General features: G+C 39.5%; 2 protein-coding genes across 3 annotated transcripts; both read right to left on the bottom strand.

Moving 5' to 3' along the window:
* Nucleotides 1-315: 315 nt before the first annotated feature.
* LOC121194754 (potassium voltage-gated channel subfamily E member 2) lies at nt 316-1,774 on the bottom strand. The gene is made up of 2 exons (XM_041057761.1): nt 1,681-1,774; nt 316-645 (listed from the first exon to the last, which is right to left on the bottom strand). Exons 1-2 carry the CDS (start codon nt 1,708-1,710, stop codon nt 316-318), a joined length of 360 nt encoding a protein of 119 aa, XP_040913695.1. The 5' UTR covers nt 1,711-1,774.
* Nucleotides 1,775-11,253: 9,479 nt separating this feature from the next.
* Nucleotides 11,254-18,367, bottom strand: slc5a3b (solute carrier family 5 member 3b). 2 transcript variants are annotated; one of them, XM_041057936.1, is made up of 2 exons: nt 17,267-18,367; nt 11,254-15,588 (listed from the first exon to the last, which is right to left on the bottom strand). In XM_041057936.1, exon 2 carries the CDS (start codon nt 15,318-15,320, stop codon nt 13,185-13,187), a length of 2,136 nt encoding a protein of 711 aa, XP_040913870.1. In that variant the 5' UTR covers nt 15,321-15,588; nt 17,267-18,367; the 3' UTR covers nt 11,254-13,184. The 2 variants fall into 2 exon arrangements, with proteins under 2 accessions (XP_040913870.1, XP_040913869.1); XM_041057935.1 differs by having other exon boundaries at nt 17,971-18,367.
* Nucleotides 18,368-23,519: the final 5,152 nt, after the last annotated feature.

The following is a 23,519-nucleotide window of genomic DNA, read 5'->3' as shown; positions in this document are numbered from 1 at the left end:
CTGAAGCCCCCAAATGAAATTCAGCTTGATGAAGGTGGTGTTGCTGAGTTCATCTGACGTGCCTGTGGGGGAACAATAGTCATTAAAGGCAGGAAGCCATTTTCCTAATGCATTATTGATGGTAATGGATTAAAGACACAGCTAAACCCCAAGTTAGATGTACATGGTCAATTAGACTTTATTATTCTGATTACAAACTTGACTGGCGTGCAGCAACATTCACTGCAACAGAAGACATACAGTATATGTTGCTCTGCTGCTTCTGCAACTGCCGACAATGATGAATTGCTGTAAGTTGAGTATCTATGCGCATTATCAAGCTGCAAAGTTGGTTATAACCTCACTCTGATGCAACTGAGCAGTCCAGTCCTCCTTGATGTATTGGTGGTAGGGGTCATTAGAGTGCTCCCGCCTCTTGGATTTGACTGTGCTCACCAGGATGGCTACAATAATGAAGGCAAATAAGCCGATCATCACCGCCAGATACCAGATGACATCCCTGAAGTTCTCCTCAGCCAGTGTCTTGTCTAAAGCTTTGGCTGCAGCTGTCACGTTACGCCTCCAGTTGTCAAGATAGTGACCCAAAGCGCTGGTCAGAGACTCCTCTAGGTGAAGGGTCAGGTTGGACCAATCAGAGGCACTGATCTAGATGGGGGCAAAACAGAAGATGATTCCCTGCTATTTTGGAATTTCAAGGCTAATTCTACTTGTCTGTGAAGTAATTTGAGTGTATTGTATCCACATTCTATTAATACTACTACAGAGCTTGAACTTGTGCAAATTGAGTTCCACAGATATACAAGAAGTAGGGAGGAAAAATGTGGTATATAATTATTTTCATTAAAAGTGATTTTACCAAATACCCATAATGACAGTAAAAGCCTAAAGCCCCTTTGGTTTCACACTGCATGTATTTCTCTACAACATAAAAAGGTCATATCTAAATAAGCAACAATCAATTAATAATTGATTGTAAAGTTAGGAAAACATCCTTAAGGGTTTGCTTTATTTATTTATTATTTATTTATTAAAGGTTTAACACAGAAGACATCTGTGCAATTATTGTTTCATCAGACTAGATAAATAGCAGCCATAGATGTCCATTGAAGTACAATGATATCTCCTGTTTTAAAGTCAAACCAGTGATAAAATCACAGAAAAATGACATACAGATACATACAGAAATTTCTCATGTAGAGTAAACAAAACTTCTGTAGCTTCTAACTTTTGCACACATAAAGGACCCTGTCACAATAAGAAACTGATTGAGCAAATTGTTTTTTAGAGCTTTAAAATTCTGTTGTGATTCAGTAACCACAGCTTTACTGCTACAAAGATGGGTCACACTGTTTCAAATACAGACTGGGAACATTGTTGAGTACAGGCCTGGCAACAAGAACTGGGACACGCAAGATAAAAAAGCCACAAATAATAGAACTCCAAAAAGGTCAAATTAGCATTGCATATGTTGAATTCATTATCAGTATCATTAACTATTATTTCACCTTTGTGATTTAGTTCCTGTTTTGTCCAACCACTTATCCCTATTCAAGCACAATTATACAGCCAACCATATAAAAAACAAAAGGAACAGGTCCAGCGGCCTGAAATAATATTACAAGTTAAGAACATCAATTCAAATGGTATGGTTTTGTTTCAGCTTTTCCATGGTGCACCAACCTTTTGCCGGGTTTTCACAGACCACATCATGAAGTTTGTCAAGAGATCAGGAAACCACAGAGTGAGAGAAGAAAACAAAGACGACTGGTTAGAGTAAGTAATTCACTGCTTCAGAGAAACACAGCCGATGACTGCTTGTACTTTGTTTACTTATTTAATCTTTTCTGCTTGGCTGAGCAGTGGATTTTGAGTTTGTGTGTGTGTGTGAGGGAAAGATACAGCGGCATGACCTTCAAAATGTTACACACACAAATGTGGCACACAAAATTCTGATATCTCCTCTTGATAAAGAAAAGGGAGTGCTGGAAATCATTGTAAGCCACACACATATATGCACAAACATTGATATGTTAACATCCAAACAACAGCAACAAATCCAGGACAGGGAATGGAATAATGAAAGATTGACCTGACTGGTCTGAGAGTGGCTGGCTGGTAGGTTTATTCACCTGTAATTCCTAATCTGCCCACACAGAGGGAGTACAATACAAGGGGACACTCACTACCAGTCTAGTAATAATTGTACTGCAACTCTCTCTAGATGGCAGTATAAGGCAACATGTTTGAGGTCAAATTCACTTGCAGTTTCTTTTTCAATGACATATGTCAATGAATGCTTCATTAAACATCAAGTTATCAAATTAACATTATTTTGTCTTCCTGTTCTGTAAATATATAAATAAATAAAAGGCAAATATTTGCTATTTGGTGAGGAATTGAATGGGATCTTTATTTAGGGTAATGTAAGGTGTCACTGGAGTCTTGCTCAGAAACATTGTCTTGCTCAAGGACACAGTGTGGCTCTGAGGGGGCGCCCCCCCCCCCCCCCCCCCTTCTCAGAGGCACATACCCGGGGTGGATCTGATCATTCCAGGATCATTTGTGTTTTGCTATGCAGTACCAGCAGGAGGACGCTGGGATGACTTTTTTCTCTCTCTCTCTCTCTGTGAAGTTAAAGAAGAGAAAAATGGAACAGTGAGTACAAAGAGTGCAAACACAAAAAGACAGATGCATACATAGACACACAGAAAAGTGGAACTAAAAGTGGAAATGGTGAAATTCCACAGCCTAAAAAGAAAGAGATGACAGAAATAGAAAAGAGCGAAACAATAATAGCAAGACTCAGGTCTCATAAAATGTATGTGCAGACTGTCTTGCCAACTGTATGCAGTGTTCTATGTATATAATAATAATATATATAATAATATATCATACATAATAATACCTATATTACAAAATAAAAAATACTACATTGCAGATAAAGGTCTCTCCTCAAGGGAAACCTATAAGTTGGTATCTTATGCAAATGGTATTTCCATGTGCAAATGTGGTAAAGGGAGATTTTGCTCAGTAAAAAAAGTGAACACCAGTATCCTCCAGTGACCCCAGATTTTTCCCCTCTGGTCCGTTGTCAGCATCTGTACGTCTTGATAATGTGGCATCTCAGTGATCTGATGTTTCACAATGAAATGTTTCTTTAAAACATCAGGGAATTTCTCTGTTGGCTCAGTGAGATGAAAGCATGTTACAACACAATGTGTGTTGAAATGAACTGTCAGCAGGGGACCAGAACATCTGATGCTTTTCACAATAAAGAAGAGGGATACCGAATCAACCAAAATGGCTTTGTTATATTTTCCATATACTGTAAATTCTGACAAGATAAGCTAACTTAAAAAAACAAAAAACAAAACAAAGGGAAACAATAATTATGATGTGTTTAGAATGAAGAGACATTACTTGAGGAAACAGTACTTTTTCAAAGACGTGAGCACCTAATGTATCTCAGTGTAGTCAAATTCCAGCTGCTACAACTCTTAACCATAAGTCTCATTAACTTCACATCTTCTGTCAAAACAAGCGGTTAGCCTGTTAGCCTCTTCTTTAGTTTTACTGCCAGACTGCAAACCAAAGTTGTAGGTGCATGCCATACAGGAGGTGGTGACGCACATGCACAGTCCTATAACTTAGTCCCACATTACAAACTGACTGTCACTCTGGTCAAATACCTGGCACCTGGAGACCCAGAAGATGCTTTAACAGTTTTACACTAACTCTGTAAAGCATTAGTGAATGATTTGTTAACCAAATCTAAAGCTATTAATAATATTTACAACTTATAAACCTTAATTACCACACTTAAAAATACCTCAAAGCCAGAATAGTTTGTACTGAATGTGAATCTTTACTTTTATCTAACAATGGTACCTGTTAATGTGTTTAGATTACACTGTTTGAGCTGGCTATCCAGCTGGAAACTTCATAATTATATTTGCCAATAATGTAAATTTTGACAAATTAAGTCAAATGAACTAGAAATTAAAGACATATTCATAAATACAAGTTAGTGCAATGTACAATACTACTAGGGGATGGACACAAAAAGATCCATTTCAATCATGTCATGACCAGCCCCTAAAGGGGCTGTTTTCTGAACCCTTTTGTTTTGTTTTGAGCTCTTTTGTGAACATTTGGAGCTTTTGGACTCTGCTTTAGTTTAAGTTCCCTTAGTAGTTCCTGTTTTATTGTGACGTCTTGTCCCAAGTGTACCGGGTCTTGTTCTACTTCCTGCCTTTGTCTAGTTTCCCTCCATTTGTGATTATCTGCCCTGCCCTAATTGGTTTCACCTGTTGCCTATTATCCCATGTATATAAATCTCGTTGTTTCCTTGTGTCCTTGTCAGTTCATCTTTGTCTGTACCTGAGTCTGCCTATGTCTCTCCCTGTGTTGGTTCCCTGTGTTTGTTCCTTTACCTGTGCCTTGCGTTTTCCCCCTCATGGACTTACTTTGGCTGTCTTTTGATTTCTAGTAAGGACTTTTGGAGTGTGCTTTTTGTTTTATGTTTCCAGCCTTTTTCCCTCCTTCCTGGATGATTTTTAGTTGTTTAAGTTTGTTCTCTGGCCCTGCACTATTCCAGTAATTTTGAGTTAATTAAAAGACTTTTAGTTTACTCATTGCCTGTCTTGGGGTTTTTGCATTTGGGTCCTCTCTTTCCTCGTGTTCCTGGCTGCCCATACGTTACAAATGAGAGACTTTTGGGTTAAGGAAGTGACCGTTTGCAGCAAGTTAGATTTGGCAGAAAAAGCTGTTGTTTCAGTGAATTGGAGCAGCTATGAGGATTCTGCTGAGAGAACTAATCCACCCTAACAGATAGATACAGAAACATTAAATCACATTTTGCGCTACAATAAAAGGAGGATGCTGGTGGGGTGGAGGGAGTTATAGCAGATGAACGATGTTGACATGAGTGTTATCAGCAAAGCAACAGCAATAAGTGCAACGTAATAATGTTCACGCTGTACACCTGTATGAATATGACTTATATTGTTACAAGTCACACAGCTGTGAATGAGTCAATTATTGTGAAATGTATTGCAATAGCTGATGCCAAACAGATGATACATGCACCAGTTCCGTGGTCTACCCTGAACTGACGCTATGCTTCGTATGATTCAAATGAGCAGATTCAAAGTACGCCATAAATGTTGTGAAGTACAGCTTCCCCTGGGTGTAAACAAGCTAAGCACAGCAAAGTGATGACTGAATTAACCAACGGCCATCTGACTTTATCACAAGCTTGGTTGGATTAAACATCAGGTGTCAGAGATGGACAGGACAGGCAGCGGAAACCCCAAGGCAAGACTGGCATATGTAAGAGAGGGCATTGCCACTGGAGCCAGTGAACCATAAACCCCCTGCTTGGCTCCAATGTTACATAAAGTCTGAAATGCAGATTCACGCGCGCACACACACAAACATTTACTTCTACCTTTGTGAGGACACTCATTCACGAAATGCATTCCCTCACCCATTACCCTAACCTTAAGCGTCATAACTAAATGCTTACACCCAACCCATACTCGAACCCTAAACTAAGCCCAACTCCAACCTGAATCCTTAAACCAAGCTTTAGCTCTCAAACAGCCCTTTGACGGTGTATCAGTGTATCAGAAAGTGAGGACAGGCCAAAATGTCCTTACTTTCCCAAAATGTCCTGGTCGTCACAAGGATAGAAGTACACAGAAGCACAGACATGACATATCGTACTTACTAACTTATGCACACACTAATACAAAGCATGTTCTATCACGTTAGTGTTCATGTGCATATGTGTGTGCATGAGACACACTGAGGCTGTTCCATTCATAAAGCACAGGAGTGAGTGTACATGCCAAAAGTTATCCACCTGGCCAAAAATCCACGTTTACATGTACTGAGAAACAACTTGTCTTCCAGGAACTAACAGCTTAAAGATAATAACATTCTAAACGAATGATTTCACCAATCCAGTTTGTCATGTAGTGGCTTGCTTTGGTTGGGAATCTCTCTCCCTTCTGTTTTGTTTGACCATGGGCAAACGTACAGCAGTACTTTTCCACACATTCACATGAGGCTTCTTGCCTCTGTTACCACTCCCTCTTCCAGTTGCAGATGATGATCACTCCTGTTATCTCACTGAGCTGCTGAGAGGGTAAATATGCTTGAGCTCTAGCCTAACAAGGGCAACAGTGAATACAGATTCAGGTGTTCAGGTCAGATTTAGGGTTAGGGTTAGACTTGAGACCATGGCCATGATGGACACCCAGAGATACTGTGAAAGTTACATGTTTAAGACACACTGTTTTCATCAAGTCACAGCGAAGGTTGCATTACTGTTGCTTGGTCTGGAAGCTGTAAATGAAGATTCATTTGACATGACTGCTTTGAATTGACAATCCTAGATGAATCTGTTATGCATGTTCAAAACAACAAAGGACTCACTGTGATACCATGAGAGGCCGTTTTGTGATTTACCACAGTGACTTTATGTGTTGACTACAACTTGGCTCAAAACAAAACACTTCTTGGTATTTGTAGTACCACTTGTTTGCTGATTTTAACTGGCTTAGTTGTGCTTAGAATGGAATTTTTTTTCATGCTCCGCCTCTGCAAATCCCTTGACCCATGCTAAAGGCACAAAACATGGGCCCACAGCCAAATGCACGATAGCTGAGTAACAAAGATGCTATATGTTTGTTTTGTTAAAACTAATAACATAAGTTTTTAAGTCTTTCAATCAACATTTCAAATACTGCTACAAGGATAGGTCACATTAGGCGGAACTGCTGATCTTGGTCATTAAATTATTAAAGATGTGTGTAGAGTAAAAAGGTTAGACTATGACAATGTGGTAGACAACAATACAGTAGAGAGTTAAATTATGAAAGACTTTGTTGCTTCAGATCATTTTGTTCAGTTCGGTTTGTTAATGATAAAATGATCATTGTTAATATTAAGATCTTCACCAGGTCAAATGTTATCATTTTGGACCTGACCAAGATCACTAATAAGCGTAATCTGAACTTTTAATTATAGTGCCACTACCACGGTGCAAGCAAAACACCAATTTCCTATATTATGACACTTCTCTACTACAAAAAATCCAGAAAATGATGGAGGGAGAATTGAGTTCACTCCCTGTAGGGGGTACACTAGAGCACTAGAGGGCTTGAAACATTACAAATTCAACTTTCAAGTGGAGCTGTCCCTGTCTCCCTCACTCCAGTGTTACATTTTTCCACCTCTCACCTATTTTCTGGAAGCTGTGACAGTGAGTTCATAGTCCTGTTCTATTATAGGAACACGCGACTGACTGATAAAGATTGTTGTTGTCTTCTTACATTATGACTCACAAGAATGAGAACCTGTTGATAAGGTTTGCTTCTTTACATGTAAAACCGGCTCTTTCATCATATCAGTAACTTTCTGTTTCCACATCAGCAAACTCCTTATCAACAGTTCATATTTTCACATTTGACTGCCAAGCTGTTGATTTGTCACCGATAAAGAATGTTGTTGTCAGTGGTCAGTTTTACCTAGAAAGACAGGAAAAGGCTTCACTGGCGTATGCCTCATTGATTCACATTCATCATGTCACGGCCCTAGACACTATTCTTCCTGCTGTTATTACTAAAGGAGGTAAATATTTCCCTTTGCCATTGAAGGCCTATTCCATGGATAAATGCCAGAATCCCAGGCATGCCGCCATAGTTTAATCGGGGCTGTGCATGGGGAATGACAGGAATGCAATGACTATGTGTTTGCTGTATATTTGAAAGGGCACACCACATTCCCTACATGGCTGCTTCCGTTGCCAACCCAATAAGAATGAACAAGAGTGATGTTTTTAAAGTTTCATGATGGATGAAGACCCAGAGGTCCCTTGGCTGGGGTCAGAAAATCCCAAAAAGTCATTAGCAGCGATTGGAACACACATCTATTTTGCTACAACACACCAACAGAAACGGCAGGCTCATCAGAAATCAAGTCCATCACTTTCATTTCCACCATGATACAGGACTTTAATTGCAATGATATTTGTCAGATAATTAGTAGTTAATAGGAATATCTGAAACCAAACATTCAGTATTCACTGTTCGCTTTAATCTGTAATGATTTTCCCAAAATGCAAAGTGCTGAGGCCCTGGAGCTTTTGAGGACATCATCTGCATTTCATGCATAAGCCAAAGATTGGCAGCCATCTGTGTGGGAATGCAAAGCTGAACCCAAATGCCAGCTGAACCCAGATACAGACAAGCAAGTAGTGTAACACAAGGCTTTATTTTAAGACAAGCTGTGATGATGTGAGGCTGGCATCGCAGCTGGCTGGAGTTTGGCTGGAGTGAGGGGGGAAGAAATTCGGGAGGTGCCTAGGCAGGCAATGACTAGGTGAGTAAGATTTGAACTGGCTGGCAGGCTAAGTAGAATGGTGTGGTGGGCAGACAGGTGGGTAGTCTTAGAGACAAGGAGAACAGGTGTAGCAGGAGAACCAGGTGTTACAGGAGACTGTCCTCCCCTGAAAACCGAGCCTGCAGATCACCTGTGCAAGCAGCTTATTATGACCCATAGTTACATTTTATTATCAGGCAACCACTCTTTAAGAGAGAAAAGAAAGAAGTCAGGTGATGCTGCATAAAGACTCACAAAATCCATACAGAGAGGAGGTGGGGGTGGATGGATGGGTTCACAAAACACAGGACTTTGATAACGGAGACCACTGTTAGTTCCCCACTTGAAACTAATCATCATTGTTGTTTCTTTAATCCATGACCTTTCACAACATTAACTGTGTGTTCATTATTCTAACCATGAAGATTCTTAACTGAAGAACTTATGTTACCCCAAACCACAATTTTTTCCAAAACCTAACCAATTCAAGATTTAATAACATATTATAATATATTTATTTATTTTAAATACATAGCTATTGATATGTTGTAATTCATGTAGCCTGATTCATCCCATCTAATAATATCATCATTCCAATGCTGTGAAACCATTTGGAGCATTTGTTTCAGACTATTGTTTGTGTTTTCACTGTCCAAAATAGACAATGAACAAAGCATGGCCTGGATGCCAGTACTTTTCCACAAGGACAATATCATTAGTTTCCTCATGGGAAAGAGGGAGGGTAGGATTCGACTGGTGGCTGGTGGAGGAGTTAGCAAAATGTGTTAGGGAGCTGGAATGATATATGACAAAGAAAATTGCTACTAGATTTGAATTACAGCACTGTCAAACTCAAAGTGTGTGTTTACAGCAATGATGTAAAACAACACTGACACAACAGAGATGAAGTCCTGGCCTGCAGTTTTAATATAGTTAGAAGGGAAACAAAGGTACAGGTAGTGTATGCGTTTGATAAATGCTACTACATGACAGCTACCCATTCAGTACAATTCAAATAAATATGTTGTGGCATATTCAGATAATTTACTCAAGCAAAACCACAATATAAAATTCTCCATGATTAGCCCTGTATTCAAAGTTGCACTTAGATAAAAGCATAGAAGTATTTGCAACAAAATGTTCTCGTGTCAAAAGCAATGGCATTGCTCAGATGGCTCGGATGGCTTTTGGTCAGCCAATCAAGCAAAACTTTGGTTTATGATTAGATATGACGAGAAATGACTATCCCATTGTTCTCAACTGTAGTTAGTTAGCATTTAGCTCAAAGAACCATCTAGCTCAGGTCACCCACACATGAAACATTCATAGTCATTCACACTTATGGTTGAGTGAATGATGCATGAATAATAATCACATCTTCCTGCGCAGCTCAACATCACGCTGCCATGAGCCAAACATGCTCCTCCTTGGATCGAGTGACAAACTGAAGGTCAGGCTTTCAGGTGACACTAAGAGAGAGGTTTTCATTTGGTAAATGACTTATAAAGTTATTTATTTACAAGCTTTGGTCAAGGCACCTTCTAAAAGTCTGTCAGGAAAGGCAGGTAATTTTCTCAGTTTGTTCCCTACTGCTACCCACTCACAGTTGCCTTTGAAGTGTGCATGCAACGTATTAACTTGTTGCTATGGAGAGTCATGGGACATCGCTGATATGAGTCACTGTCTAAATGGGAACACAGATCATGGCCTCTAAATGCCACTCTCTGACTAAAAGAGATTAATTCAACAGTGTTGATTTTGTCACTCTTAAAAAGCATTAGTCAAAACATTACCTAACCATATGAAAAAATATGACACTGCTTGGGTTTGCATTTTGCAGTTTAGCCTCATGTTGAATGTGTGTTTTGATGCAGAAATGCATCAAAACACACGTAATGCATCGTTATGGAAAGTTACAGAGGTGGAAGGTTTGGTCAACGGGGTAAATGGATGCATGGTAAGGAGTGGAGATTTGTGCCACTGATCCTGGCCTTTTGATTGGTTGAATCTTGTGTAAAGAAGCCTGGAATCGCCCAATCCTTTCAGGCTCTGAGCAGATTAATAGGGCCTTGCTGGGGTTTATGTAATCCTGGTCAGCAATAACAGAAAGGCCCCAAATATACAGAGCAGGCTGAGTGGGAAGGTAATTTTGTTAATATCCAAACCCAGAATGAATTCCTTTGAGCACTGAAAACAACATCTCAATCGCTACGTACAGGAACAAGTTGCAAAATATCACTGACAAACAATGCAGTTAATCAGAAGTTGTAAAGTGACTGTCAGTAACAACATAACCACTAGATAAATTGCAAAGCTGAGTCCACAGCGAATCTGGTTTGAATTAAAGTCACTCAGCTGTTTCCTGAAAACAGATGCTTCAATAAAGAATGTTTCTGGTATCGCAATACACCACAAGTCAGCAAATCACCTGAATTTACAAGAAGTTATAAGCACATTAAAATGACTAATGACTAAAATTAATACCAGTGTTGAGCAAAACTGACTTAAAAAACAAAAAAAAGTACACAGGCAACTGGTTTCAATGTTATAGCTGATCAGTGTTTATTCTCCAACTGAACCGCCCAGTTTTTTTTCTGTCACAACATAAAGAATGAGTACACATTTTGTTTAGTTTTTTTGTCTCCACACTTTATTTTCAGTCTCTAAAAATAAAATCCATAAAAATAACAATATATACTCTCATAGAAAGAAAGAAAAAGGTTTTTAAAGCTCTTTCCCATACAGCAATCATCACTTATCAATCCTCCATATGTTATGCATCATTTATGCTTGACATTGATAAAGATTGGCCTGTCACATTATCGTGCTAACTTTTCGGACTGAGGTCATACACCACTGTGCCCAAATTACAAAATACAACATAAACAGCATTTTTTTTTATTTTTGGGGTTTTTTTTTTTTGTTTGTTTGTTTGTTTGTTTTCTGATGGTGGGTGGGTGTTATGTCATATCTGGACACCTTACACTGTGGAAATTGAGCATGATCCAGAAGGCTAGTAATTTTATTTACCTGGTTGAATTACCCTTGATAATGTCATGAGTAAACTCATCCAGTGATGTGCTAATCCTGCAGCAAAGATCTGAAATGTCATTTCTGTTTTGCATTACATTTTTCTACTGATAAGCAGTTGAGTGAAAATGTACTATATGACAAAGCTGATTTATTACATGGCTTTAAACAAATGTGGTATTGACTGCACAGACATTTTCAGGATGTAAAACTGAACGCTTTTTTTTGTTTTCCTTGTCTCTGTTTTTTTTTAGTGTTTTTTTCACTTTTGCATTGAACATTAAGACACATTTGGTAGAAGGTTTATAAAATATGCACTTCAAACAAGATTAAATGACATTTCAGCATTGCTGTATACTAAAGGTACATTGACACACAGTAGATACACAATAGATAGCTTACTATAGAAGAAATGTATACTCTCAGTGATCCAGTGAGCCCTGTATTATATTGTTCACAATGTTAACATAATGCAACAGACGTGACACACTTTTCAACAATGTGAAACACAAAAAGAGATATGCATAAATGCAAACTGATACAGAATCATGAGCATTGGTACTTGTGGCTTTTGTTATCATAGTTGTGCATTAAAAGCTGTATGTTGGTATTGACATGTAACACAGAATAAAGCCACAAGAAAAAAAAAAGAGAGACAGTAGACGCAATATTTAAACCATTTAAAAATACTAGTACAGCTCCAGATGTGACTGGAATTTGGTCATCAGTGACAATACACGGAACAGCCAATCAAAAACAATAAGTACCACACAATATTAAGTTTGGCTTTTTTCTTCTCCTCCCATGTAAAACAAGAAAAGTTAACAATTTCTTCTTGTGCTTGTTCGCTCCATTTTCTGTGCTGCAAAATATGTACATATTCTAAATACCAGGTATTAACTGTAAGCTTGACAAAATGATTTTCGATGCAATACCTCCGGTAGGCTAAATCAAACAAGTGAATATAATTATAACCACAAACTTATTGGTCACATGCAACGCTTCTTAGCATTTAATATTAACTTTTGTTTTATTAATGTCATAATGATCCCCTCATGAAAGAGAGGATTGAATATTATACTCTCTACAGCAAAATAATTCAACCTTTTTCAGGAAATGTGTTGACAACCTTAAAATTACTGTCCAGGGCACAATAAAATTAAATAGTAATAGCATACTTGAAATTCTACTGATATAAATGTTGTAATAATCATAATGTTCTGCAGCAGAAACTTGTACAAAACTCTCATTGCCTATAACCTAAAACATTTTTTTGAGTTACTAGACATATGTATGCTACACTAGCAACTAAGCCTACAGTCACTGTCAACAAGGGTGGGGAAAAAGCTTTAATCACATTTTTTTCACCATACAAAAAAGAAAGACAAGTGCATATGTCAAATAAGGCAAATATTAAATTCACTTTAGTGTACTACAATTCTAAAAATCCCAGTAGCTATTCCGAATGAAGAATTAACAACAAGCACTATACAAAATGGACACACCAGTGCCAAATAAGCTTCATAGTCATAAAGGAGTATAGTTTATTTTTCTTGTGGAGAAGCTTTAATCATTTAAAAAAAAATGATTAGAATAAGCTTGGATCCCTGTTAGAGAGCTACAAAAGACAACTGTAAATATTACAGACAGAACTTCTCAAATCTCTGAAAATTCAACTGTTTGCAACAGCCCCCAACCCTCACACATACCATCCACCTTAACTAAAACCCCAACACCAGTCCCTATTAGTTCAGTGCAGGGTTCAACTACAGTGAAAAATAAACAAACATGAAGATGCCCACAGAGCACACACATAACAGACCCAAGTTGAGGACAAGTTTAACTCTAGGTGGCTCGTACAGCATCTCCGCAATCACTCTTGCATCCTCGTGCACCATCTTTTGCTGTGCGGTCTGTGATCCCTCCTTATATCCACAAAACCAGTGCAGTAAACGCATACACCTGCTACTCTCCCCATTCCCATGGCAGCCTTCCTCTGCTCTGATCACCTCCATCCTTCCATTACCAAATCGTTCTGCAGGGGTGGTTGCAGGTGATGTTTCTGTACTAGGGGTTGCTGGGTCATGGTCAGTGGATGGGACGAGGAGTCTGACATCCACCTCATCCAAACACCTCTCTTTTCTGACATCTGGGGGCATCTCTTTATGGAGGCTTCCCTCGCCATTACAATGGTGCTTGTCAGTCAGTCTGTACATTTCCTCTCGATCCTTTGCAGGAACCGTTTCAATGTGGCGGAGCCCCCAGACTGTGGTGGTGCGAACCTGCTCCTCATCTGGTGGAGAGGTGCAGAGGCTGACCACCACCGCTACCAGCCCTGAAATCCAGAACAGCCCAGCAGCAAAATACATGTAATGAACATGAACGATGAAGGCAGGCCTATCATCTGGCTGGTCACAGCGAGGCTGGCGGTAGATAAAAGCTAAGATCAGTCGTATGGTACCTAGTGTGAAACCTGTCATGCCTCCCCAAAATGCACCTGTCTCGTTACACCGTTTCCAGAAGACGCCTAGAAGGAAGAGGGCAGCGATTGGCGGAGTGAGGTAGCCAGCAACTTCCTGGATGTACAGGTATGTCTGTCCACCTTGCATTTCAATGATAACAGGGACCCAAGCAATGCTGATGGCCACCATGAGCACAACAAACATGCGGCCCACGATCAGCAACTCGCGTTGCCTTGCCTTCTTCCGAACAGTTTGGTAGATGTCCAAGGTGAAGATGGTGCTTGCGCTGTTGAAGATTGAGTCAAGATCGCTCATCAGGGCGGCGATCATGACCGCCATCATCAGACCCCTGAGTCCCACAGGCATCACGGCCATGACCAGGCGTGGGTAGGCAATGTTTGAGCAGCCAGCCTGAGAACCACACACAGCCATGCAATGCTCCGGCCCAATGCAGACAATCTCGTCTGCAAACATAATGCGGGAGATCATTCCTGGAATGACTATGACAAACATGGGCAGGATTTTCAGAAACCCTGCCATGAGTGTTGAGCACTTGGCGTGAGCAATGTTCTTTGCTGCTAGTACTCTCTGAACGATGACCTGGTCTGCACACCAGTACCAAATAGATGCAGGGGTCTGGCCAAGAATGAAGCCTGGCCAAGGAATGTCTTCATCTAGAGGACCTCGAAGGACGTGAAGTGAGTTTGGTTTAGGCTGAATGCGACAGGAGGGAGAATAGGTGAAATTTCCAGTAGCCATTATAGCAGAAACATTGGGAACTGCCTGCATGTACTTAGTTCTGACTCCCTCTAGCCCACCAACTTTCACTAGGCTGATGATGGTTAAGGTTAGGGCTCCACCAATCATCAACACTGCCTGAAGGGCATCCGTGTACAGCACTGCCACCAGTCCACCAGTGACAGTGAGTAGTGCAGTCATACTGATGAGCAGGACGATAGACAGATAAAGGTTCCACCCTAGGGACTCCTGAATAAAGAGAGCTCCAGCATACAGGTCCACAGATAGCTTGGTAAAAATGTAAAGTAACACAGACAAGAAAGCAAAGTAAACCTTTAGCCTGTTGCCACCGTAGCGCTTCGACAGGTACTCGGGCATGGTGTAGACTCCTGAGTGGATATACACAGGGATAAACACCCAGCCAAGCAGCTGCAGAAGTAGAAGTGCATTAAATTCCCATGCTCCAACAGCAAAGCCACTTGCTGCTCCTGATCCAGCCAGGCCTATGAAATGTTCACTGCCAATGTTGCTCACGAAGAGTGATGCACCTATCACTATCCACGTCATTGAGCGTCCAGCCAGAAAGTAACCACTCACAGTGCTGCGATTGGCTTTCCACATGGCAAAAAACCCAATGACAAGCACCAGGACAAAATATAGCGCTACCACAGCTATGTCCGCTGCTTCCATTCCAGGACCCATTTTTACAGGAGATAAAGTTCACAGCTAAAGGAATCCTTTCAAAAAACAGAAATATAATAGCCAAGGTTATGGATTTAATTAATAAAAAAAGGAGCTATGGAAATGCTCTGCTTTGGTTTGCTGTCTGGATGGAAGCTGTAGTATCCACCGTCAGATCAAATTCACTAGGTGTGCTTCGGAGGGGGTTATCCACCGGCACTGAGGTCGTTCTAGATTTAGAGGAGGATGTTGTAGGCCTCTGGTCTAGAAAAGCCTAGAGTTAACATTCCTGCAAGACAGCAAAGACAAAGAAAAACACTTCATTAGAGTCTTGATTTGAGAGGGAAAAACAGCGAACACGAATGATTCAAAGTTTACAAACAGGTTGTGTGAAAAGAGGACAGAAACATACAGTGATGTATAAAATTTAATGGAGTCAAACTGAACATCATATCACAATTCATGACACAAAATCATCAAAATCACCAACAAAAGAAAGGTTGAAATGTGGCATATCACTTTGTAAACAACATGAAGATTAATAAGATTGCTGATTTTAATGAATTCGGTTTTGCAGCTGCAGTATTTTTCCAGAGCCAGTCCTTGGGTCTAGCTTGCCTATGACTTTCCTCCTAAATCTTTAACACAAAGGACTCTAGCTGTGCCAGTGTAAAAAACACTTCAAAGAAAGCTTAATAACATTATGTAAGAAATCAAGAAGAGTCAAGGAGGAACAACGTGTAACCTAATAAGTGGCCTGACTTACTTCATTTTGAATTTCTTGCAAAATTACAAACATGCCTGCAGACTCTCAAGCATTTTCTGAAAAATGCCAAAGACAGCTAGTCTGTGCTGGCACAAAATTGTGACATTCCATTTTATGGTTTAGGCAATGAATAAATAAAGAATAGAGGGACGCAGAAGCCAAGAGGACATTACCCAATCACACAAAAACATAACCAGATTAAAATGCCCTTTTAAAATTCTGCAATACCATACTCCATACACACACACCTACTGCAGTTACACTGACATTTACAAACCTAAACCCTTGCCTAGAAATTGGAAAAACCCCAAATTAGCTCAGTCTAGAAGGGAAAACAACTTATATTTAGTTGTATGCTACATACTGAACAATATGCTAAATAATTCAAATTCAAGACGCTTAAGAGGTAGGTAATACTGAGAGATCAAATTAAATCCCTATGTCACCAAATGGTAATATACATGGTGATGTGTAAGCACATCTGTTTTCTGTTAATGACACACAAACTCCCTCTCTCTCTCTCACACACACACACACACTTTTGTAAGTCTGGCCTCTCTTGAGGTTTCAGCCTGCCATGCATGGTAGAAAATAACCCCACGCCTTCACAACTGGGCTTTATGCATAACCATCTTTCTCTATAAAAGAAGTCTTTGTTTCCATTTTACCGTCTCATCATCAATGTGCATGTCTCTACAAGCCGGCCAGTAGAGCCTGGCTCTGAAATACAGCAATATAAATGCATACATTTTTATTTGATTCAAACATAATCACTACCACCCCAATATGCCTATGATCTACTTATACAGCCCTCACCCAGACAGCTGCCAAAATAATATGGTGCTGCCACTGCCACAGGGTCACTAACTTTAGACCAAGCTAATTCATTTAATTGTGTTAAATAAAGAAACAAAAAATAAATAAAAACAAAACAGGTGTAATTATGTTATTCTTCCCCTTCCTACAACTCAAGCCCATAATTAACTTCCACTAGTGGTGATGAAATTGGAGTGCTGCTGTAAGATAGTTTACTGTGAGAGTCTATCCAAGGTATTAAAGAATGAAAAGAGCTGCCAAGGCAAAGCATCACTGATATTCATGAGACACATGAATGAAGTCTATTAACTAAACCTTGAGGCATAACAAAGTCCATGAAGTATTGCCAAAAACAATTAAAGCCAAACTTAGTTGACCAACTTACATTCTACAGCTGAGAGGAAATTCAGGCAGTACACTTGCACAAATCCACACAGCTTAAAAGGAGACTTAAATGCTCTACCTTTGTTTCTCTTAAAATAACGAATATAATAAAAAAAAAAATCCAGGCTGAATTGAGCTGCAGGTAAGACCAGCTGACAGCACGATGGAGCAGTGCCATAATGGATAGTTGGTGTGCAGAATAACGTCGCTTTAAATACTGGGCAGATGTGGCTGACAGCTTGAGACTGCCTTTGTGAATACAAAGGATAGGCGACACCAGACCACGACCAGGCATGCACCTATCGGGCGGCAGGAAATTTCTAGAACAGTCATTCATTAATCCGACAGCAAAAGCTGCGCATCTTCAAGGAGCTTGTATTTCTCATTATTAGCCATCTTAAATGCGCTACGGGATTCGTATAAAGATGCTGAACGGCACAGGCATTGATTTATAATGTTACTCAGGTATTTGAATTGCATTTCTGCCAGGCTGACGTCAGTGTTAATATATAGGCCAGAGACATCTGAGAGACAATCAACGATACAGTGACTGACATTAACGGAAACACAGCTTAACGGCTTTAACGCTGACAAATTACAAATATCTTAAATGAACAAAAAGTCATTCGAGTGCTCAGGTAGGCTGCCACACGCTGACTCACCGGCTCCTCCGTTTAAAAGCACAAACGAACACTTAACATGTACCTTGCTTGCTAACGTTAGCAAACGCGTTAGAGATGCTAATACGACACTCCGCGCCCCCACCGGGGAGAGATGTGGATGATGAGGAAGAAGAAGTAGCGGCTCCGTCCTGGTAGACCTGTCGCCCCCCCGGTCTCCCTCACGGTAGCCTTTTCCTCGTACCGCACTTGTCAATGAGCTGATTAGACGTTAGCAGCCCCCTTATCTTCTCGGTGTCTTGACCCGTCGTACGCCTCCGACAATACTGCCTCAAGTCCTTATAGGCACCAGTTAAATTCCACGCCCCGCACGTGTAGGACACCCGTGACGTGTTTGGGTACCTACTACACAGTTACCCCACGTTATTACCTCGGACTCTGGCATTGACCTGGCAGCTTAAAGAATGCGAAGGGGCGCGTATGTTACTGTTAACTGTCACAGTTGCATCTGTCTTTCAAAACGGGAAGCCAGTCGCCATTAAACACACCCACCTTTCCCCAGCGTGTTTCAGCTGCAGAAGAGCACTTTGTTTCTAGCGTCTGTTAACTTAAAATAACAAATAAGCTGCGCCTATAAATTGTACCAAAGTTGGATTAAGTCATTACTATGTAGTAAGTATTATAATACTTTACAGAAAATGAAGATGACATTTGTGTACACTGGTGATTGGTATCAAGAGTGGTATCAAACTTTTTTTTTATCAGCCCATTACCACTCCTTACACTACTAGGGGAAAAAAAAACTAAAGCTGATCAAATAATCTCCAATATGCAACCACAAATAGATGTCAAGGTAGCTAATTGACCAGAAATAACAGAGCTTGTAATGTCTCTAAGCTGTTGCAAATCATGGAAACTCCTAGAACCCCCTGCTTTGACTGATTAAGAAGTTTAACTGACTAGCTTCTAATCAGATTTTAGGTTGAAGCTTGCAATCAGTAATAATCTAGAAACTGCCAAATGCTGCCTCTTTGAATAATAGTAAAGTTTTTATTTGGACTTTTTCAGTGCTTTCATTTTTCTTCTTGAATGGAATTTCATCCTGCATGCCAATAATAATGCCCACATAAGATACAGAGTCTTGCATACTTTACTTATGCAACAACACATGTTTTTGTTTTACAAGTGATCTGGCACAGATTAAGTTATTCATTGGAAAGAAAGCAGGCTAGTGATCAGGAGGAAATGGTTGTCATTTTAGAGCAACAGGGGGAAACCTACCACCTCCAGCACTTATTATATAGTAACTATTGTACCATGATTGTAAGAGGTTCAAACATAAAGCTGCTGTTTCAAGGTTCAACCATGTCTCTCTCAAAAAAAAGAATATGTGTGTGTGTGTGTGTGTGTGTGTGTGTGTGTGTGTGTGTGTGTGTGTGTGTGTGTGTGAAATATGGGAGAAAATGCATGTCCCTAGTTCTGAACAGGCAGCAAAACATTGCTTGAAGAGTATATACGCATGTGAGGTGTGGGGCTTCACATTCAGCCCCTAAGTATTTCCACTTGCTAACGTGCATGTGTCACTTAATGTTGCTTTAATGTGTAATATATTGTGCCAGCTATTTACTGGCTGGTTCTTTTGCATTACATCTGTATGTGTGTGTGCGTGCTGGTCTGCCTGACAATGGAAGCCTTCCAGTTAATTTGAGCCTGTGTGTGTTTGTCAGGCTTGTAATGACAGTATTTAACTACCACTACTAGTAATCATCATCATATAGCATCACATAACGTAAAAGGACATATCACACCACATCAGTTACACTACATAACAATAATACCATAATACATAAACACAATTGTCATAATAACAGTGATATTCTAACACTCATAATAATAACTGTCAGCAGCCTCAGCAGTCAGATGAGAATATTGTTAGCATGGTTGACTTTCAACAAAACATCCTGAAAGGCAGACACGGCTCTGCGTATTACAGGGGGAGGGAAACAGAGTAAATTTCCACTCACTACTCTGAACAGATATCTTGGAAATTTCCATTTAATTAAAGACTACATTTCCCAGTAGATCCCGGGCGCTTGTGTTGCGTATTTGTTGTGCGACAGCAGGCAGTCGCGCGGAGAAAAATGGCACCTGCCAATGCGTGAAGTAGGAAGTAATTTCTTCTTCTTCTTCTTCTTGTTTACCATATCGCTTCGTACTCCTCATTTGATTTTGCCTGAAACACTCGCTTAATTATATTTTCACCTTACTTTAGATCATCGTGCCTCCAAATGCCACAATACTGTGTGGTATTGCCATTATTTTACTACTATGTAGAGAATCAATTGGGCTCCTTTATTCACTATATCTTGCACACATGCACACGCATAGGCAAAATACACACGGTCTGTGCACTCATTTATCTTAGTTAACACGGTATCAAACTGATGTGGTTGATAAATATATATGATATTGTATACAAAAGCGTAATGGTTTAGCTTCTCGTGTTGTTTTCCCCCTCCTATTCCCAGCTTTAGAAATAAATTTCGAAAACACAAAGACGAAAAGTTATCAAATAACGTCAGGCTCCATTCTCACTTCTACTCAAATCTTTACAGAGAGTGAAAAGAATAAATGAAACGAAATGTTTTTTAAAAGGATATTTTGTAGTACATTATTATATTAATTTTTATATTAGTTCCTATATTAATTGCGAGCCTGAATCTGTCCAGCCAGAGCTCCCATCTGAGCCAGCAGAATGAAACACTGTAGATATAAAGGAAGAGGTTTAAGGGGGGTACAACAGTTTTAATTCACTCAAATAAATCTGAACATATTTTAAGTTTACATATGTATAGTCTAAAACAGCATTGTCGACAATGCATCTGATTCGAGACCAGTAGATTCCCATCATCCATTAGGATTTTGCAGTTAGTGGAAAACTACAGGATCTAAAAACTGCTGCCACTCCCACTCATGTTGTTGATTAGCATTAGAGCTCAACAGCTGTGTTTCATGGTGGATTACATTGACAGTTCATGACTAAGTGCCTGTTTGGTTCTGGTGCCCAGCAGGCTATTTATAAGTAGGCCAAATGTAAGTTCTGGTAATGTAGGTTGATATGAACTGTACCTCAACTATGTTTGATTGGGACCAAATGTAAAAATGGTCCCACATACGCTGTGTGACTGATAAAATCCTGTCAAATTTGAAAGAGTAATTGGCTTCACAGGTGTAAACAGTTGTCGTGATGTCAAAAGCTGTTTAAAACCTTTGACTGACTACTAACTAGCAGCTTATTTAATCTATTATTGGTTTGTTTCTTTGTGATTTACAACAGTTTTTTGCTGTATATCCATGTCAGTGTTTCCTCATTTGCATCTCAGTCAGGTTTATGGGGTGGAAGGGCACAAAAACACAGCTTTCTTCTCTGCTGGCAGCAAACAGAAAAAAACTAGACCAAGTGGAACAGGAACTGGCTTCCATGTCAGTTATTTTCAGCTGGCTTTTTTTTTCTTTGATGTATTAACTTGTCAGTGTTCAGCCCTGTGGTGGTTTCAGCTGAGACTTTTAATAACACCATCTAGCAGAACTTAACATCCACACTTGTGACAACATGAAATGAATTTTTATAAAAGGAGTGGCCCTCAGAATCCATAATACAAGAGACATTATTCCCCTAAGTAAATACATGATTGCTGTACTCTTGTTCTCATGCCATGGCACAATGCTGTAGATATGCATAAATTTCCTCTCACTCGGGGACCAGCATAAAGAGAGGAAATGGGGGAAGGGAAAAAGGGGATTCAGGATAACTTTAAAATCATGTTTACAACTACCTTCTTTTTTAGTGAGGTGGTGGCTTGATCATCCACGAGAACCATCTAGTATTAAGAATTACTTTTGGCAGGTTCATAGGAGAGTTATGGTTGTGACTACTATTCAGTATGAATCCCCACAAAGCTATTTTAGGACAAACTTCAGAATGATAGGGGCTTACAAACAGGAAAGCACCTTTCTGTTTTGTTTGACATAGGTCACACAACTTTGTTGTTGTACCAACGCTGCATGTGTAAGGGTCGTATGAGACATAATATCCAGTGAAAAGCTCTGCCACAGGCAGTCACCTACGGTGCATAGAAACATAGGTACATCTGTAAATTATTCTTTTCACTATATAGCCATGCACTACATCAGAGGATTTAAGAAGTGTTCCACTCTGGCTGAAGTTGTCCTAATTAGTACAATAAGCTGTTGTTTCGATTTTTTTTTTTTTATGTTTTTGAATCTGTGTAAACTTTTTTCCTAAACAACATGATGTTATTAAAAACCACAGGGCAGCACCTTAGTTGTAATGAGCTTCTCAATAAAGAAGAAGAAAATCAAAACATACTCAGAGTGTATTCTTCTCCAAAAGCTGCTCCACTCATCTAAATATGTCTTTGAGAAAACGTTAAGACATTTGTAATCTTTATCTGCAAGCTGATATTTATCCAAATACACACAGTGATGGACAATTGCGTTATTTTGTAGAGAGTACCTAAGATACTGTATGTCTGAATTTGTCATGTTTCTTTAGATCCACTTACTGGCAAAATGGCACAGAATTTTGCAGGATGTCTTGTAGGTGCCATATGAATTTGCTTAAAACTGCACAGCACATTTAAGAATTATGGCAGAGGGCAATGCTTTCAAGAGTTTAGCAATGGGTTGTAAGGAATGATATAGAGTATCAAAAAACAAATGAACTTTCACTGATTCTCTCTGGAACAAAAGTCATAACTGTCCACTAAATGTCATTAAAATCTGTGTAGTAGTTTTTTGGGATATCTCTTTAACTGACAGACAAACAGACAGAAAAACGGGGAAAACAACCCCCTCGGCGGAGCAACAATAAACCCATTGTTTCACCCTCCCTCATGTCTGACTTCGTTGCAGCTGATTAGAAACACCAGCGTCCTGTTACACAGCACTTTGCCATGAGTACAGTATACAAACATCACAGAGCTCACAGTTTGTGTCACATAGTACGTAGCCTGACTATCACTGAGTTAGCTGACTTCACAGACACTAACCTTGGTAAACTTAGATAACGGGTCTCACAGGGCTATAGTTATCAAGTGTTTGTGCTACATGTAAACCCAAATTTTCCCCAACTAGAAACAACCTTCTTTAGGAGGTAGAATTTCTGACAAATAGTCCAGCCAATACAGATGAAGTGCAAATACTATAACTGATCAAATAGCTAGAGAACTTTTTTGTGTATCTGCATGCATATCCATGGTAAATGACAAGACAAACTATACTGAAAACATAAATGTGGTAGTGTGAAAAGCATGAAAAATGAGAAACATTTTTAATATGGGAAAAATTGTGTTTCCGTTGCCAAGGCTAGATAGGATTACTGGACATACACTTTAAGTGGTGTTAATGCAGAAATTAATAGGCTCACTAAAGATTGTGTGGGTATTGTTTGTTCATAAAATGAACAAAAGTCAAATTGATATCCATATTAGACTGCAGGCCTGTAAATGTTGCATTTGTTATATGTAATGAAATAGATTGTCATGAAAATGACAATTAACAAACTGATCTTTAAATGCTTTTTTGTATTGTCTTATTAAATTAAATGCAAAC

This window comes from Toxotes jaculatrix, chromosome 15, assembly GCF_017976425.1.
Source record: "Toxotes jaculatrix isolate fToxJac2 chromosome 15, fToxJac2.pri, whole genome shotgun sequence".
Lineage (NCBI taxonomy): Eukaryota > Metazoa > Chordata > Actinopteri > Toxotidae > Toxotes > Toxotes jaculatrix.
The sequence above is the reverse complement of the archived record's forward strand: the minus strand, read 5'-3'. Positions and strand labels throughout refer to the sequence as shown.